This window comes from Gigantopelta aegis, chromosome 10 (assembly GCF_016097555.1).
Source record: "Gigantopelta aegis isolate Gae_Host chromosome 10, Gae_host_genome, whole genome shotgun sequence".
Lineage (NCBI taxonomy): Eukaryota > Metazoa > Mollusca > Gastropoda > Neomphalida > Peltospiridae > Gigantopelta > Gigantopelta aegis.
Genome location: NC_054708.1, coordinates 52828724 through 52848214, shown reverse-complemented (window position 1 = coordinate 52848214; position 19491 = coordinate 52828724). Strand labels below are relative to the sequence as shown.

General features: G+C 34.5%; 1 protein-coding gene across 1 annotated transcript; it reads left to right on the top strand.

Moving 5' to 3' along the window:
* The first annotated feature begins 1099 nt into the window (after positions 1-1099).
* LOC121382699 (putative pre-mRNA-splicing factor ATP-dependent RNA helicase PRP1) lies at positions 1100-14537 on the top strand. The gene is made up of 12 exons (XM_041512239.1): positions 1100-1223; positions 3367-3497; positions 3826-3974; positions 4532-4924; positions 5233-5409; positions 5768-6022; positions 7410-7668; positions 8910-9101; positions 10258-10380; positions 11023-11213; positions 12691-12860; positions 13449-14537. The coding sequence occupies exons 1-12, from the start codon at positions 1168-1170 to the stop codon at positions 13567-13569; spliced, it is 2217 nt and encodes a 738-aa protein (XP_041368173.1). The 5' UTR covers positions 1100-1167; the 3' UTR covers positions 13570-14537.
* Positions 14538-19491: the final 4954 nt, after the last annotated feature.

Here is a 19491-nt window from a genome sequence, read left to right as displayed (position 1 = left end):
AGCCAGTGCACCACGACTGGTATATCAAAGGCCGTGGTATGTACTATCCTGTCTATGGGATGGTGCATATAAAAGATATCTTGCTGCTAATCGAAGAGCTACTCTCGATTCACTAATATCAAAACCTATATTAGCTCGGCCATTTACCTTTCGACCGACCGTTCAAAATTGCGCCAAATTCCCTCAATCAAAATTGCGCACCCTTTTCTCTTTGGCATTTAACTGCTCCATTCAAATTCCATAGCACCACCACCACTCCCACCCGCCTGCTACCGATTTGATCGGGTTGCTGGTGCTCCCTTGCACCTGCCAGTGCATGCGGTCCCTCCTCTCACCTCCCCCCACCTTTCCTGTCATGGACGGAGGAGCCGGCCAAGGCCGGTTCTTGTGCCCACGACAGGCGTGCGCTACAACAGCTTGTTCTGAATGTGCACGTAAAACCCTATGACCTGACCTGACCTAATCGAAAAGAGTAGCCCATGAAGTGGCGACAGCGGGTTTCCTCTCTCAATATCTGTGTGGTCCTTAACCATATGTCCGACGCCATATAACCGTCAATAAAATATGTTGAGTGCGTCGTTAAATAAAACATTTCCTTCCTTTCTTAATATCTATTTCTCTCTGAACATATTTTTTTCTGAATATTTCTCTGTGCGTCATGAAGTTGTTCATATATTTTAGTTTCACATTAAAATATTACGCTCTCTTTATTTTATTGCAACACTCCATTGATTTATTGCATTTGTATTTTATGATGTATGGAGAGGTCTTAATATAGTCAATGCCTGTTGACTGATCTGTGTTTATATACATGTATATTATCGATATAGTAATCCTACGACGTATCACATAGCCTACTTAGTACTTATACCGTGAATAATTTGCTGATTTGATTTTAGATTTCACCGGGGCGGTTATAAAATAACAATTACCGGTACTATTATTCTGTGGTTACAATATTTAATTATGTGTGTGTAGTTTATGTGGGTTTATAAAAACAGGTACTGTTGTATTAGAAAGTCATAACATTATGACAAAAGGCAAGTTATTTGGTGTTAGTGAACCTTCAGCTTTTCTAAACCGGAAACAGGTGAGCATACGGGCACTTTTTTGAAAGACATTTTATTCTGCTGCGTGTTATAGTTAAAAGTTGATGGTTAAAAGTTGATGATGTCAAAACGACGAATAGATGTCGGTGATTCGGGCCACGTCAAACGCAATAGGTATTATATTGTTCTATTTAACTTAATATACAGAGGCAAAGGATTGTAGTTGTTATCCAATGCTAAACTATGTAAAAGATAAGTGGTACCTATATATTACCGTTATGACTTAAAACCGGAAAATGTAATTCCTGCAGTTGAAATTGCAGAAAATTAGTGGACTCACTCGGATGATATGCGAGTCACCCAGTGTCAGTAATAATTATATTTTAAAAATACTATTAACAATACTGAATAATTTATAAGTGTTTTCAGTGTTATATAAAAGTAGTTCATCAAGATTAATGTTGACTGCAAGTCGGAAGTACAAGCACAAGTCAATCAGTGTTAATCTGGCGAAGGCATTACGCCATGGCATTAGCTGAATATGGCTGTTCTGAAATTGAGGTCAAAATAATGACTATGTTTTCCCACCCTGATCTTGTATTGTGATCTATTTCGAGCTCATGGAGACCAAGAAATACTTACTTTGAAACTGTCTTCACTTTGAAATAAAGGAAAAAAGTCTGACCATGTGGGTTTTCATTAAAATGCGCAGTTATTGTTATCTGCCCTTATTGGAGGGAAATAATACTCTGAACACTTCAACAGTCTTGTATGTGGAAAAGGACCGGTGAAGTCATTTCTCATTCCATAACAGATACAAAAAAAACACACACAAAAAAAAAACATAAAATTAATTGAAGCTAATAAAATAACTTTAAAGTAAAAATAAATTATAGTTATATAATATAGTTTTGTAACTGCTAGCAATCTAAACTATCATTTATTTTTAAGCCATCTTTCTGATAACCCAAGCTGTGCATGTGGAGATAACTGTGAAGATACTTTTCATTATTTTTATGTCTGCCCACTGTTCATCAGACAAAGATATGATTTATTTGCATCCTTAAGGAATTACCTTGATATCTTAGACATTGATCTACTATTATCCAGCTCAATAAACCTACCCATTGAAGAAAACTATTTAATTTTTAAAGCGGTACATAAATATATAGCTGAAAGTAAGAGATTAGAGTTGAACTAACTTATTATTCTGATTTTTAATGCACCATATAAGGTTTAGCTCCAACAATAGGATCATCACTATCATAATTTTTCTCGACTATCCCATTTCTATTCTATCTACTCTCTTACCATTTATTACTATATATTAATAAATATTAATTATATGTTAAATACTTCATGTCATTGGACATTGTTATTATGTTTTATATATGATTACGAATATTGATTGTCTGATGTCCATTTTGTTTAGGAGAGCACTTATATAGGCTCTGCCTGTTGTGCAATCTTTTTGACTTTTTTTCTGATCAATAAACTATCTCAAAACTAAACTACAGGACGAGAAAGCCAAAAATCTCATTTTACTGTTGGGGGGAAGTCACTGTACATTAGGCTATATGTGTAACTAGATGATACTCTGGCTGTTTTACTTGTTTACATTACTACACAGTGTGTGATTTTGAGAAGAGTCCGGGAGCCTGAGGCTCACTAAATTCATATAGGACTCTATAGCTTGGCTAGCATACGAGCCCACATGGCTCGTCAAAATTATTAGCATAAATTACATTGGTTCTTTGAAATGACAGTCAACATATCAAAATCCTAGGAAACCACAGTCTTGAATAGCAATCTTTTCCATTGTTTCATGCAAAACATTTAGTGTATCTTCTGTTTTACTAGAGTTACGTGGCAGGGCTCGCTGGAATGGTGGTGGGATCTCAAGATTTGCAAACAATGAGTTCTTATGACAACTAAATCTTTTATTTAACCAAAATTGCACACTGCTACATGCATTTGAATTTGTGCTAATTTTTTCTATAAATGGTGTTTCTGTGCTATTGAAGGAAATGACCACTGAAGGATAATGATAGAACTTATTTAATATTATATATACCAGGGCTTGAACTTTACGGCCACACCATTACCTACAATATGAATTGCCATAGGTTAATAGCATTACTAGTAGCAGTTTGGGTTTCATAGGAAACAAATTCTTAAGTTTGAGCCCTGTTGTGCAATATTAAAATATATATTAAGTTAAGCAGGTTATACATTGTTAAACCAAAAAGTGAGGTATTTTCCACAAATAAAGACACTTTATCACCCAAGTTTATGTGTGTGTTTTTTTTCATTATAGGGATGATGTCAAGGACAAAGACCGAGATAATGACAGAATTAAAGATCAGAATAATGAGAACTCAAAACCAAAGTCTGTTTTTGAACAGTTTAACATTCCACGTCCAACACTGCAGCTTAATCCATTTACAGGTAAGTACAACCACAGGACTAGGTCTGGGTAATTGGAACATTTCACAAAATTTTCTCAAAAATGCAAAACCCATAGCTATTTTCTATCAAGATGTCAATTATTACACTATTAATTTTTCACCAAATTATTTAATTTTTCGTCGATTTTTAAAATTCGCATTTGGCGAGTGGCAGAGCTAGCTCTGAACCATCAGCTTACAATAACGTTTATAGTATGAAGTCAAGAATGGTACTTCATTTACAACTTGCTCAATTTATGTAAATTTGAATTACCAAATTCTGTTGCTTTGGGACTGTTTTCATTATTCAGTGATGTCTCTTCTTTCAGGCATGGCCTTCAGTCCAAGATACTATCAGCTTATCAACAAACGGATGAGTCTACCGGTCTGGGAATATAAAGACAAATTTTCAGAGATGTTGACAAAGTATCAGACCATTGTGTTGGTTGGAGAAACGGGTTCTGGAAAGACTACACAGGTATGCAGTTTGGGTTATTCTGCGGTTTTTAAGTCCTAGATCAGTGAAACTTGGTTTATAGTTGATGGATTGTCATCACAGTGCATTGAACAAGTTTATGGTAAATGAGGTACTTAATTTCATTGAATTCTTGTTGTTATTTATACTTTAAAGTTGCACTATAAGTAAGTAATATGACTGATTTTTGTGTGTATTGTTTTTATTACTTTTTAAGTTGCATTGCATGCTTATGTTTCATTGGTAGCTCTGGGTGAGTCAAAGATTTTATTGAATTATCTTTAAAAATGCTAAACCGGTTATTTTCCACTAAAATACCAATTATTACATGAAATGTTTTTGCAAAATTAAAATAAATTATATTAACAAAATAGCTGACAATTAGTAAATCAGTGTGCTCTAGTGGTGTTCTTAAACAAAACAACTTTTAACTCATCTTTATTGAAACTTTAACATTTTGTTTTGGGCAATAAAAATGAATGCGGTTATATACCACAATATGTACTGACATTTTTGCCTAATCCTTTGTTAATTTGTTTTTATTTGTTATAAATATTCAGATTCCACAGTGGTGTTTAGAATGGACCAGGGCGCGGTACCCTAAGAGAGGGGTGGCCTGTACCCAGCCACGTCGAGTGGCAGCGATGTCAGTTGCACAGCGTGTCTCGGAGGAAATGGATGTCATGTTGGGACAAGAGGTGGGTTACAGCATCAGGTTTGAGGACTGCACCTCCTCCAAGACGTTGCTCAAGTACATGACTGATGGTATGTTGCTCCGCGAGGCTATGTCCGACCCCCTGCTTGAGGCGTACGGTGTGATAATGTTGGACGAAGCCCACGAGCGTACATTAGCCACAGATATCCTGATGGGTCTTTTAAAGGAGGTTGCCAAGCAACGTTCAGATCTGAAGATCGTGGTTATGAGTGCTACTCTTGATGCTGGAAAGTTTCAGGTGAGAATAAAAGAGATATTTAAGGCATTAAAATGTTTTATTATGGTAAGGTAATTTTAAAAACAAAATGGAAATAAAAGGTATTTTTCCCTTTAAGGTCACACGTTTAAATAAAAATCATGTGAAGTAAAAAGAGCATGAAGTCTTGCAAAGAAATGTTGAATGTCATAGTTTTGTTTTAGAATCCATTATTATCAGTTTAAAATTTGATTTATAGCAGCATACCTAACATTGAACATTCACATTGTAATTATTTGTACTTTAAGTGCTGTTACAAAATTGATCTTAAAATACACCTTCCCTGACAGCAATACTTCGATCAAGCCCCTCTGATGAGTGTACCAGGTCGGACTCATCCTGTGGAGATATTTTACACACCTGAGCCAGAACGTGATTACCTGGAAGCTGCCATCAGGACCGTTATTCAAATACATATGTGTGAGGAGGGAGAGGGAGATATTCTGCTGTTTCTTACAGGACAAGAGGTGAGAACACTAAGGATATAATTTACATAGTCTAAAGAATAGCAGTGTCAGTTTCCTGCAGGTGACTGGAAGGACAAATAGTTTCATGATTTATATTAACCACATTTATCAGCTGGAAAACCTGGTACTAAACCAGTAATAAACACTGAAAAGGAATATGTGATTAGATTTTTAAAATATGCTTTATATATGTATTTACTAATTATTATTCAATAAGTTAACTGTTAATTCAGATTGTCTTAAAGTCAGTAGAATAAAAAGAAAATTGTGTAATTGTTTCTGAGGCATAAATGATGACAGTTATGTTTATGATTTTATTACTATTTAACTTGAATATTGTTTACAAATTTAATTTCAGGAAATTGATGAGGCCTGCAAACGTATATCACGTGAGGTTGATAACCTTGGTTCGGAAATAGGAGACGTCAAGTGTATTCCTTTGTATTCCACTCTTCCTCCTAACCTGCAACAGAGAATCTTTGAACCAGCCCCTCCAAGGAAAGCAAATGGAGCCATTGGTCGCAAGATTGTCGTTTCTACTAACATTGCTGAGACCTCACTCACAATAGATGGCGTGGTGTTCGTCATTGATCCAGGATTTGCAAAACAAAAGGTATTAATGTAATGTTGCCACTTGCTACAATTGCATTTATTGGGCTCATTCATATTCATTGTAAAATGAAGGTTTGTAAATAGTTTGTTTTGCACAGTAAGTTGTTACAAACTTAACAGATGTCTAACTCTTTTACAAGACTGTATTCAAAACATTCTGCTTTTATGACCTGCAAGCATTTATGAAATATGAACAATAAAATTGGATAATTTGTGGTTCATATTAGAACATAGTCATTAAGCTGAAGTTTTTGGACCATTAACTCTTTACCCTCTAATTTCATTTATGCAAATATTGCTTTATTTTTGTTAAATTCTAAGCTCTGTAGTTAATAATGAAATTGCAGGACTCGAACTTAACACTGACAAACTTAACAGACGTCTAACTCTTTTACAAGACTGTATTCAAAACATTCTGCTTTTATGACCTGCAAGCATTTATGAAATATGAACAATAAAATTTGATAATTTGTGGTTCATATTAGAACATAGTCATTAAGCTGAAGTTTTTGGACCATTAACTCTTTACCCTCTAATTTCATTTATGCAAATATTGCTTTATTTTTGTTAAATTCTAAGCTCTGTAGTTAATAATGAAATTGCAGGACTCGAACTTAACACTGACAAACTTAACAGACGTCTAACTCTTTTACAAGACTGTATTCAAAACATTCTGCTTTTATGACCTGCAAGCATTTATGAAATATGAACAATAAAATTTGATAATTTGTGGTTCATATTAGAACATAGTCATTAAGCTGAAGTTTTTGGACCATTAACTCTTTACCCTCTAATTTCATTTATGCAAATATTGCTTTATTTTTGTTAAATTCTAAGCTCTGTAGTTAATAATGAAATTGCAGGACTCGAACTTAACACTGACAAACTTAACAGACGTCTAACTCTTTTACAAGACTGTATTCAAAACATTCTGCTTTTATGACCTGCAAGCATTTATGAAATATGAACAATAAAATTTGATAATTTGTGGTTCATATTAGAACATAGTCATTAAGCTGAAGTTTTTGGACCATTAACTCTTTACCCTCTAATTTCATTTATGCAAATATTGCTTTATTTTTGTTAAATTCTAAGCTCTGTAGTTAATAATGAAATTGCAGGACTCGAACTTAACACTGACATTGACAGCAATTGCCATAGCTGAAATATGAATTGCCTTAGGTCAGTGGCTTTACCAATGGCAGTTTTTGGTTGAAAATGTTTTTAAAATTGCTGTATATAGACAGGCACAAAACTGTCTTTGGCAAAAACCTTTTAAATTTTCCATAGGTAGTAAAGTCTTTAAGTCCTAAAATTGTACTTCACATGATTATCTTAATTCCTATCATCCTCATTTACCTTTTGCATTGATATCACCTCCTTCCTAGGTATATAATCCAAGAATTCGTGTCGAGTCGCTGTTGGTTACTGCTATCAGTAAAGCAAGTGCACAGCAGAGAGCGGGCAGAGCCGGGCGAACCCAGCCTGGCAAGTGTTTCCGTCTCTACACGGAGAAGGCGTACAAGCAGGAGATGCAGGAAAACACATACCCTGAGATTCTACGATCAAATCTTGGTTCCGTGGTGTTACAGCTGAAAAAACTGGGCATTGATGATCTTGTCCACTTCGACTTTATGGACCCTCCAGGTTTGTTGTTGTTTTGTGACTCTCGTGTCATACATCTGTCTTTGTCGCGAGCAAAATCAAGGCAAGCTGAAACAACTCTAGAAATGGTGTTATGTGAAATTTCAGTTAGAATGTATTCATTAAAATTCTTATTGCAAGGCAATCAATTTTCCTAAAACTTTCCAGGCAGATGTGGAGGGGAGTGTGGGTGATTACTCGCCTTTCGTGTTCAAGACTGTACATAGAATATGAATGTCATTTCAGTAGATACGGTTTCATTGAATATTACACACAGCAATTTTCATTGATTGTCATTTCAGTAGATAAGATTTCATTGAATATTACACGAGCAATTTTCATTTATTTTGAATTTAAAAAAAAATATTACAGGGCATGAACTTGTGATTTTGTTACCTATGACAATTTTGAAATGTTTTTGCCGTAGGCAAAATGCTTACCGATGGCAATTTTGAGACCACCTTCAGGATTTTAAACCATTAACTTTGCCAACAAATATAAAAATTAAGAAACAGTCCCTTCAATCAATAATTTTTATCCATTGGCAAAAGACTGCGATTGGTCAATCTCCTAACTGATGGGCAATTCAGATCGCAACTATGGCAATTGCTGTAGGTGCAGTTGTTAAGTTCAAGCACTGTATTAAGTCTTAAAATTAATAAAATATGTTGAAGTGTAACGAACTAAGTTTGGTTGTTAATCAAATTAGCAAATATGTTCCCAAGAGTAGTGTATTAGGGGAAAATGATAAAAATAAATGTTTAGCAAATCTAAAACATATTGATGTTTCTCGAATATTAAGCCAGATCCTTTAGGTAAGTTGGAAAAGGCTTATTATGAGTTGCCAACTGCAGAAATTTGTTGGTAATAAATTATTTTCTTAGTAGTATATAACAGGAATTCCATAATTTATGTAAAATCCACTATCCATGGGATCAGCGATTTAAAAAATTTACTAGCCATGATTAAAAATTGACTAGCCCTTCTTTACTTTAAGTTAATACAATTTGACTAAATAATAGTAATAATCAGATATGTCACCTAAAGAGGGAGATATAGCTTTAAAACACTGACATTAGGAGGTTTGGGTGGGGGGCAGGCTATTCATATTTACAAAATAGACATAACTGCAACATTTGACTATTGTTTTTCACTAGTTGTCGGGCATGGCAGTATTAATTATTTGCAATTTAATTGAGAATATTAACATATAAAATTTATTACCAAGCCATTGATGTTTTTAGCTCCAGAGACATTGATGCGAGCACTTGAGTTACTCAACTACCTGGCCGCTCTCGATGACGACGGAGAACTCACAGAGTTGGGCTCCATGATGGCTGAGTTCCCACTGGACCCCCAGCTAGCCAAGATGGTGATCGCGTCATGTGACTTCAACTGCTCCAATGAGATCCTGTCTATTACAGCCATGCTTTCAGGTAGTACCCGCAAATGATGGCGTTACTTTGTGGGGGCTGGGGGAGGATAATCAGTACTTTGCAACCGACACATGAAGTCAAACCCAACATAAAGGACACCTTATATAACAGCCATTATTTATAATGTTGGATCTGCTAATGTTACACCAATCAAACTAAAATTTTGTCAGTAAAACCACTGACATGTTGTAAATGGAGAAACAGAATTGTTATTCCCTAAATTGCCTCAGTCTGCTTTTACAGATCTTGTGGGTGCCTTTATTGACCGGTTTGGCTTTGTGTTTTTTAAAATTCACCTGCTGAATTTGTTTGATACTTCATGAATTAATTCAAGTAATTATTAACATGATGTTTTTTTGTCAAGGAAAACCTAAGCTTTGTTACAGTGCACCCAATTATTTGCAATGATTTTTCTGCATCTTTTAATTCTAGTGATAGTGTTAAGATTTTATTGATGATTTGTCTGTGTTTTATTTGGCAGTTATACCATTGCTGCAATAAATGACATTTCTACTAGACGAGTTAACGTTATATTTCTTGTTACAAAGTTCAAGAGTCCTTTGCAAATCTAATCATGTATATCTAAGCTTGTATATCTTTAAACTTTTTAAAACGTGATCATGAGTAAATTTTTTATTCTGTGTAGGTATAATGTATGTTATTTAGAGCTCTATAGGGTATAATGTATGTTATTTAGAGCTGTGTAGGGTATAATGTATGTTATTTCGTGCTGTGTAGGGTATTATGTATGTTATTTAGTGCTGTGTAGGGTATAATGTATGTTATTTAGTGCTGTGTAGGGTATAATGTATGTTATTTAGAGTTCTATAGGGTATAATGTATGTTATTTAGTGCTGTGTAGGGTATAATGTATGTTATTTCATGCTGTGTAGGGTATAATGTATGTTATTTAGAGCTGTGTAGGGTATAATGTATGTTATTTCATGCTGTGTAGGGTATAATGTATGTTATTTCATGCTGTGTAGGGTATAATGTATGTTATTTAGTGCTGTGTAGGGTATAATGTATGTTATTTAGAGCTAGAGACCTGGGTGCACTGTTTAACACATTGGCTTCTTTTAGTCTTGACTTAGCTTTGAGCAGTACTAATGGCGCTGGGCCGGGCCACCTTGGCCCCCACCCACCCCCTGTTTAGTCCCGCAGTGCTTTGTTCGACCTACTGAGGCCAAGAAGGCGGCTGACGAGTCCAAGATGAGGTTTGCACACATCGATGGAGACCACCTGACGCTACTCAACGTGTACCACGCTTTTAAACAGAGTGAGTTTACGTTTATTTTTTATTTATTTTTGTGTGAATAAAGTGTGGAGTGGATTATTTTTTAATTAGTTTTCTAGTCTGAATGTGAAGTAGATGATGTTAAATCTCATATAGGTGAGAAGTATAGTCTATAACTTCAGGGTGATATGTAGGTACAATAGTTCATAGAATGGATTGGTGATAAGTTTATTTTTACAATTTCAAGCAGTGGTTTGTACATTCCTGTCTATGGGAAAGTGCATATAAAAAAGATTTATTGCTGTTTTGTTGGTAGTAGTAGCCTATGTGACGGCAGCAGGTTTTCTCTTGCTTTCTTTCAACCATGTGTCAAAATAACCATGTTAAACGACAACTAGCAACTCAGGGAAATATGTTTTTACTTTCCTTTGAAGACTCAGGTTCGATAGAATTTTTACACACATTGTTTTTGATTCCATTCCTTTGCTGTGCAAGTTTTCTTTTATTTTGATCTTCTGTTACAGTGCCTCGCTTTTTAACAGTATTCTATTGTTAAACTGTACAGTGTGTGGTGTTGGGTTGAATATTTCTCTCACATCTTCAGCCATGTAAAATTAATAAATTCTGAATTGCATTTTAAATATATTGTCCAAAAATAAGTGGAATGTTTGTTTTGACTGACAGACCAGGAAGATCCCCAGTGGTGCTATGACAACTTCGTCAACTACCGATCGATGAAGAGCTCCGACAATGTCCGCCAGCAGCTGGCGCGGATCATGGACCGGTTCAACCTGCGCCGGACGAGCACGGAGTTTACCAGTCGAGACTATTACATCAACATCAGGAAGGCTCTCGTTATGGGCTTCTTCATGCAGGTGATCACATGTCGTTTCATTTACACATTGTTGTCTTCTTCTGCCTTGAGGGGTGAGACGTAGCCCAGTGGTAAAGCGTTCGCTTGGTGCACAGTCGGTGTGGGATTGATCCCTGTCGGTGGGCCCATTGGGCTATTTCTCGCTCCAGCCAGTGCACCATGACTGGTATATCAAAGGCCGTGGTATGTGCTATCCTGTCTATAGGATGCTGCTAATCGAAAAGAGTAGCCCATGAAGTGCCAACAGCAGGTTTCCTCCCTCAATATCTGTGTGGTCCTTAACCATATGTCTGAAGCCATATAACCGTTAATGAAATGTGTTGAGTGCATCATTAAATCAAACATTTCCTACCTTCCTCCTTCTGCCTTAAATATTACTCCTACTTGGTAATAATTAAGACAGTTGGAACTTGCTTACTGACATCTCAGTTATGGTATGTGCTATTTACTTCTGTCGTCTTTGTCTTTGTATAGAACCTGTTGGTGGTCAGTAAAACACTAGCCTTATGTGTGATAAATTGTAAGACTTTCAGGACTCAAATATTTCGGTGGCACCAACAGCAATTGAAGTAGCTGCGATATGAATTACCATAGGTCATGGACTGGATAGTATTTTGGTTTTTAGGTTTGTGTTTATTTATTGAAAATGTTGCTGGGTTAAAGTGCTGTAGGCAAGCTCAAAATTTCTGTAGGTAATAAATTCTTAAGTATTAACCCTGGACTTTTGTTGACAAGTTAAATGGAGCCAATGGCAATTTGTTGCTTTCATTGTCAATGTTGTATTATTATTATTATTACATGTAGTCTCCTACCGGTCCAACAAGAGGGGACTATAGGTTTCATCTTCGTTCATCTGTCCCACATGTAGTTTTTTGGGATATTTTTTTCGCAATGCCTTGAGATCTTGAACTGAAGTTTTGTTTATAGATTTACAATGTACTGTTACAGATGGCATTTGACTTTCATGGCGATTTACCCATTTTTGATGGAGGTATGGTCCTTGAACATAAGATATACGAAAACAAAAATTCAAGGTTAATTATTTTATTTTTTTACAATGCCTTCAGATAGTGGGCTCAAATTTTGTGTGGGTTTTTTTTTATCATGTATTGTTACATATCAAATTTGACTTTCATGGTAATTACCTATTTTTGATAGAGTTATGGCCCTTGAACTTAGGAGATATGAAATTTTTTATTTGCAGTGCCTCAAGATATTAAGCTGAAATTTTGTGTATATCATAATAATGTTCAGTTACAGATCAAGATTGACTCTTATGGTAATTTTACCCAATTTCTCACAGAGTTATGGCCCTTGAATTTAGGTGATATAAAAAAAAAAATTGGCCTGATTGGGGACACGTATTTAGCAGTACTTTCAGACTGCTTGTTATTTTAGATGTCTGATGGGCATCACTGGAACAAAGTGCTGAGAACTTTTTAAGCATTCCACTCCGTTTGCTTTGTTTGTCCTTGCAGGTTGCTCATTTGGAAAGGACAGGTCACTATTTAACAGTGAAGGACAACCAGGTGGTACAGCTACATCCGTCCACCGTTCTCGACCATAAACCCGAGTGGGTCCTCTACAATGAGTTTGTACTGACCACGAAAAACTATATACGCACAGTGATTGATGTGAAACCAGAATGGTACGTACCTTTCTACAACCTTGCATAAAACAAATGTAAAAAAAAGTGCATCAGAATCAGTTCATTATAAAGTCAGTCTGTGGTGTATTTTGTACTAGATTCTTTTCATATTTTTTGGTTCATCAGTTTGTAACATGGGTTTAATGATTTTTATTTAATGTACTTGTTTGCCTGGGTTTTTTTTACATTTCATTTGTGTTACTTACAAAGGTGTGTTTTCATTTACACATTGTTAAATGGTAAAAGTAGTCATTAGTTCTCAGATTTTAAAGGTCACGTTTTATATATTAATATTAATTATATTTGCTGACTGCTTTGGACATGTATAACCATTTTCAGATTTTATGTTGACAATCATTTTAGTTTTTTATACTTTGTCTGTATAGTAATACTTATCTCATCTGATGAACCTTATATCCATAAAAAAAAAAAAAAAAAAAGCAACATTATCCATATTTTTATGTAATGGTCAAATTACAAAACTTCTGTTCAGGTGATTGAGTATCTGGTACAGTTTAAACACCTACCATTTTGAGGTCTGCTTTTGATGCAGCTCGAATTTTTTATTTTTTAAATTTTGTTTCCCAGGCTTGTGAAGGTTGCTCCACAGTACTACGATATGGCAAACTTCCCCATGTGTGAAGCGAAGAGAATTTTAGAGCGCATCATCGCCAAGTTACAAACGAAACAAAACCCGGACGGAGTGTGATGTTGTGACATTGTAGATACAAAAAAACACTGTTATCCTGACATGTGTTTAACATTGTGTGAACACTATCAGATTAAATACTTGATCTTTTACTCACAGCCGCAACATTAAAGAACTTCATATCTTTATGAACAAATGATGTTCAGTATGCTACCATGCCCACCACATTACAGCATTTTGAGTTTGTATACCTAAAACTTAACATCAACATACATTTATTACAGTATGCAGCTGTATATTTGATTAGTTCCTTTATGTGGTAAAAGGTTGATGGTCATCAATCAGAATGGGATGAAATGTAAGATCAGTAGTGTGTTCAGGATGGTGAACACTAGCTGAACCAAAATTGACTGGTACCATTGTGTTCTGTTACATGACATTCATTTAACTTTACATGCAAAAACCAGTGTAGCGAGCAATTGCCAGCCTTCCTGAACATGCCTCTTGTTTTAATCGAATGACTCGAGTGAACTTTTGGGTACATTTGTTTGCTAGCAGTTGTATAGTTTTACAACTGACCCAGTTTTGTAAGTAGGTAATTTCATTTTTTTTTTATTGTGTTAAACAGATACGAAAGGTTCTATTTGGCGTTGAACAGTTTTATAAGATTATTACAAGTTGTTTAATAAATTATTAAACAAATCACAAGGATTCTATTGAGTGTAATACAAATAGGATTTTCTGTTGCACAAGCTGTAATGTAAGTATCTATAGTCCGTCACACAAGGAATGCCTTTTTTCATACTATGGAATTTACTAGAAGTTATTTATTTCTGACCTGACTGATTTGTAAATTGCACACAAAGCTAGTATATTTTTGTTATTTCCAAAACCTTTCTTCTTGCGTTAAACAAAACTGAAATTATTTACAAAACTCATTTTTATAGTATGATGGGACGGACTAAAGGATTATTTTCATTACACTTAAATATCTTTTATTTATACAGTCAAAATAAGAGATGGTGTAATTTTTTTTTTAATTAATGCAAATATACAAAGCATACATTAGGTGATGAGTGAGGGATCACACTTTAGGAGACTACATAAAAAGGGATCATATAGGGTAATAGCATGATCCATGATTCAAATCATTCTTTCTTTATGATTTATCAGTATGTGCCCATGTTAAAATTTTATGTTTAAAAAAAATTAGCAAGACTGGCTCTGATATTTTATGTTTAGATAAACTGAATTAATCAGGGTAGGCATTTTCTGATTGTTATAGAGCAGAGGACTATGTTATCTATTTTATACTTCAGTATGTAACGATGGGCACAACTAACTAAATAGTAAAATGGAAAAGAAACTATGAAATAAATTGCCATGCGTAAAAAGAATATTTAAAGGCATTTTACTGTTTTACAAACTTTGAAACCGGTTTAAAGCAGAAAGACAAGGGCATCAAATCATCTTGAATATTGACAAGTAAAAGGCCTCTAATTGTATTTGTGACATTTCAGATTTTTGAATTTCTGTTGTCAGAGTTTTATATGAATGTTTCTGTTAATACAGTAGCTATATGATAACTACACTGTTCTATTCACGATTGTATGCAGCACATAATGTGAGTTCCTATCTTTGTTGATATATTCCATTTAGCTGCCTGTTAGACCACTGTCACCTCTTGATTGTAGTGAAACTCAAATTCATATATAATAATTACACTTTATATATTAACCTTCTGACTACTGCAGGCGAGATATCTCGCCCGACGTCACGTCAGTCGATATACTGTACACTGTATACAGTGCATTCCCCAATTCATATTTCCCGCCGTTTTGCACACGACACTCACCGGAAACGGAAATATAATTAAAGAAAAAAGATTTTTTTTCAAAATGGTCGCTTTTGTTTTGATTTTTTCAACTGAAAATACCTTGAAATTTTGAGTTCAAAAAGTGGTTTTCGGCAAGTATTTTCGCTTGACAACAATGGCGGCACGTCGCGGTCATTTTCAGGGATCGATAGCTGATTGTGACAGCTAATTTGATAATAAATTTGATCGTTTTACCAACAACGAAAATTACCAAATATTGCAATATGAATCTTAGTTGGGGTTTAAAAAAAAATTCTGGTCAGAAAACCACTGTTATCGGGAATAATGGACATAAATACTGGACAGCTGGCCACAAATGCCCGTAAGTAAACGCAACTTTTTCGATTTTTTGCCTAATTTTAATCACCATTAGCCGATCTAAAATAATAAAAATTACCAAGAAAAGACACGAAAATAATACTGACCGATTAATATATGAACTTTATTTCATGTTTTTATAAAACATTTAAGTGAATATATGTGAGTAAAAATTATAAACTTGTACCCACTCAACGTGGTTTTTGTTAAAAATTAATCCAGTAGTCTAAAGGTTAAAGAGAATTATTACTGTGGATATTAATAATTGAAGGGGGTTTTTCTACTCTTTTTTTTTTAAATTTTTTATTCTTAATTTTTAAATACTTTTTGTGATTTTTTTTTTTTTTTCAATGGGCTATACATTAAGGGACAATTGAGGAGTTCCATTTTTAAAACACTAAATATCTGCTTACATCATTTTGAGAGAGAAAACATTTTTGCTGGAACATGATATAGCATATATCACAGGAAGCACAGTTTTAAGATATGTGCAAGGGGCATAGAAACTCTTTATTATAACTTATTCTAACAACTTGTGGACAAATCAACTGAAAATTATTGACCAAACGATCATTTTATGATTTATTCATGAATCGATGCTGTGACATGTTTGACACTTTTGTTCTGCTTTCCATTAAGAGAGAACTTGAATATTGCTAAAATCCTTTAACAAAACAGTTGTGTGGAATGCACACATTAGATGGTATAAGTAAAACTAGAGGGTGAGGTAGACATTGATGGTTAATATGGAGCCCTGTTTTATGAACAAATACATTTTTGAAAATCATCACATTCATTGTCTTCATTTAAAAATAATTGTCATAAAGTCCGAGCTCGAACTTAATGATGGCATTTGTTGTAGTTGTCATAATTTCCGTAGGTCAAGGGTTTTACTGATGGCAATTATTTGCTGCTGGATACTAATTATTGCTGTCAGTAGAAGGAATAATGTCTGGTTCTTATATTTGTTACAAAAGTTAATGGTTTAAAATTGCTGTAGGTAGACTCAACATTGCCATAGGTGAGGATTTTGTCTCTCTGAACAATAATTTCAAAATTGCTGCAGCTAAATTCTCAAGTTTGATCTGTGTAAAGTTGTAAATAAAATACATTTTGTTCAGTATTAAGTTATGAATCGCTAATCTACATAATTCTACAATGTTAAATGCAATTAAAAAAAATTCAGGGCTGACAAATGCTAGTAAACATTTGTTCTTGACATTGACTGCCCATGATTGAAGTTTATATCAAAATGTAAGGATCATAATAGAGGAGGATTAGTAAAACAAAAATCTCAGTTTAATGCAGACTGTTTTTGAAATTGTTTTTCAAAACTTGTAATAATGTGTAACGATTTCGTTTCAGTTTATCATCTTAATTTATACATGTTAACAAAACATTCATTTCTCTTGTTTCACTGTTGAATTAAACTTGTCTGACTGAAGCTTGTCTGTATTTTCAGGTGGTTTTTTTTCAATTAATAAAACGTAAGTTCTACTATAGCCCTTGTTCCAGTGCATGACTAATGGATGGCACAGACAAGTCATTAAATGTGTTTCCCAAATAGCTTTACAATCAAAAGTTAATCATAATTTTAAAAAAACGGATCTATAATTTCGTTTCCTGGACCAATGCTAAACCGCTTTTCCTGTAGCATGGTACACTTTTGAGTAACTCTTTTTACTTTTTTCCTTGAATTACCACAATACAATGGCAGATAAGACTTTATAATGGCCCACCTCAGTTGTGTAGCACAACCCTAGTTATTTAAATAGCACCACCTCTGTGTAAACGGTGATATACTTTATTAGGGGCTTCATCTAGCAATTGTTTCTGTGAAGAAATATTTGTGTTCTGGCTATTGTTGAATTTTAGAACATGAAACAAAAATGTCACTGAGAAATAAATATTTGCCATCCATTGTAGTTTAGTAAAGATGTTCGGTATAGAGTTACCTTTTTTCTCTGGGTTTTTTAACTGCACTAATAAATCCTGTCAATTGAAGTTGTGTTATATTTGTTGTGGACTTATGTTAGGTTTTTGAGCAGTCTGGATGAAATCAGATTGTTGGAACTGAGGACCATATTGTACATTAAATAGTAAAACACAAGTGTTCTTTGTTTTTATTGTTAGTTGTTTGGATAATGCATGTCTTCACCTAGAATTATCTCATGGTTAAGTTTGTTTTTAATATATAATTATTTTTTTAATAATAATAAAAACCCGAACCCCAACTATTGTTGGAATTTGAGCCTACCCCAGCATTAGGGTCTCTATACAGTAGAAAGTTCAAGTTTTGTTCAGTGACTCCAGTAAATCACATTGATTTATTAATCATCGGCTGTTGGATGTGAAACATTTGTTAATTTTGACTTGTAGCCTTTTGAGGAAACTTGTTACACTTTCCAATCAGCAGCAATGTTTCTGTTGTATGGTTTTTCCCACAGACAGGACTACCGTACATACCATGTCCTTTGATGGGGACACGGTTGGGACGAGAATGAGCCCACTGAGGTGATTTGATTTAACGACGTAACCGCCTCAGGCGAGAACTCGGCCTGTGCTTAAAACACTGTGCTTAATCTCTAATGACGGTGCGTGCATGTACTAGTAATTTGTAAATGCAGAGCCTGGGGATAATATTAAAAAAAAAAACGCCCAACAATAATTGTTTCAGATTGTTTGTCTTGCACTCGTGTAACTACATACATTTACAATACTTAAAATACCTGCGTTTAAGAAAAAAGTTCGTAAATTCAGCCCATTGACTAACCTAAATGGACCAAAATGTGTGTCTGGAAAGCTTGGTTGAACAATAAATTGTTAGTATTATGGATTGGTTGTTTAATTTAATACAAGTATATCACTTCGATGACATTCAGCGAAGACATTTTCATAATAATAATCTTATATTCCAGTTGTCACATCGTAACAAATGATCTAATCTGCAGATAAATGTTGGCATCGATTTCCGACCCATTTTCTGCGTCCGATTCCGACTAACTTCAATGTTTTTCTTGGGGGTTTTCTATATATATTACCTTTGTCATTCACTGATGGAGAAAAATCATTGGTGCATTAAAAATATAGTAGGTTCGTTCGAACCCAGCTCACGCCCCTGGAAGCCTCGATCATTTCATTAACCTGAAATATACAGTTTTAATATGTTCTTATTCGGCTAAATAGAGAATACAACATGAACCATAATAAGATACATAAGCGTACGAAACGGAGGCAAAAGTCCCCCTTGTGCTGGAGCAAAACCTCGAATTTGAGAACAAATTATACAAATATTTCGGCAAAAAGTGCTAACCTGAGACCTTTTTACCATGTATTTTCATAATTCTAACCTCAAAATTAGTTGTAATATATGTGAAAATGCATAGTGACTCGTTTGCAACCCTATATAGCTGTTTGGTAGAAATGCTAATATGAATAAATGTTATGCAGATTCGGGCAAAAGCCAGCCTGCCCCTTACAAAAATGGGAGCCTATGATAAGATACCATTTATCTTAAAATGAGTTTTAAAACTTATCTTAATGAGCTATTTACCAACGAGTTACAAATAAAAGAAATATCAGAAGGTATCAACTCAGTTTTATGATGCATGCATACAGATTCAAAGTGACACTGGTCTCAACTAAGGTGTATGACAAAAGGGATGACTTCAATTTTTCAATGGTCAATTTTCCCTTCATGTCAAGCAATTTTCATTATGCTCCAATTTTTGGTGTTTGCATATAACAACTTCTAAGATATCTAAGGGCATGCTTATTGTATGCAGATT

Bases quoted from the DNA above. Each gene is read 5' to 3' on its own strand.
- LOC121382699 (XM_041512239.1), top strand. From the start codon at position 1,168: ATGATGTCAAAACGACGAATAGATGTCGGTGATTCGGGCCACGTCAAA. The intron at 3,498-3,825 runs GTAAGTACAACC...CTCTTCTTTCAG, and splicing joins GCAGCTTAATCCATTTACAG to GCATGGCCTTCAGTCCAAGA. The intron at 11,214-12,690 runs GTGATCACATGT...TTGTCCTTGCAG, and splicing joins TTATGGGCTTCTTCATGCAG to GTTGCTCATTTGGAAAGGAC.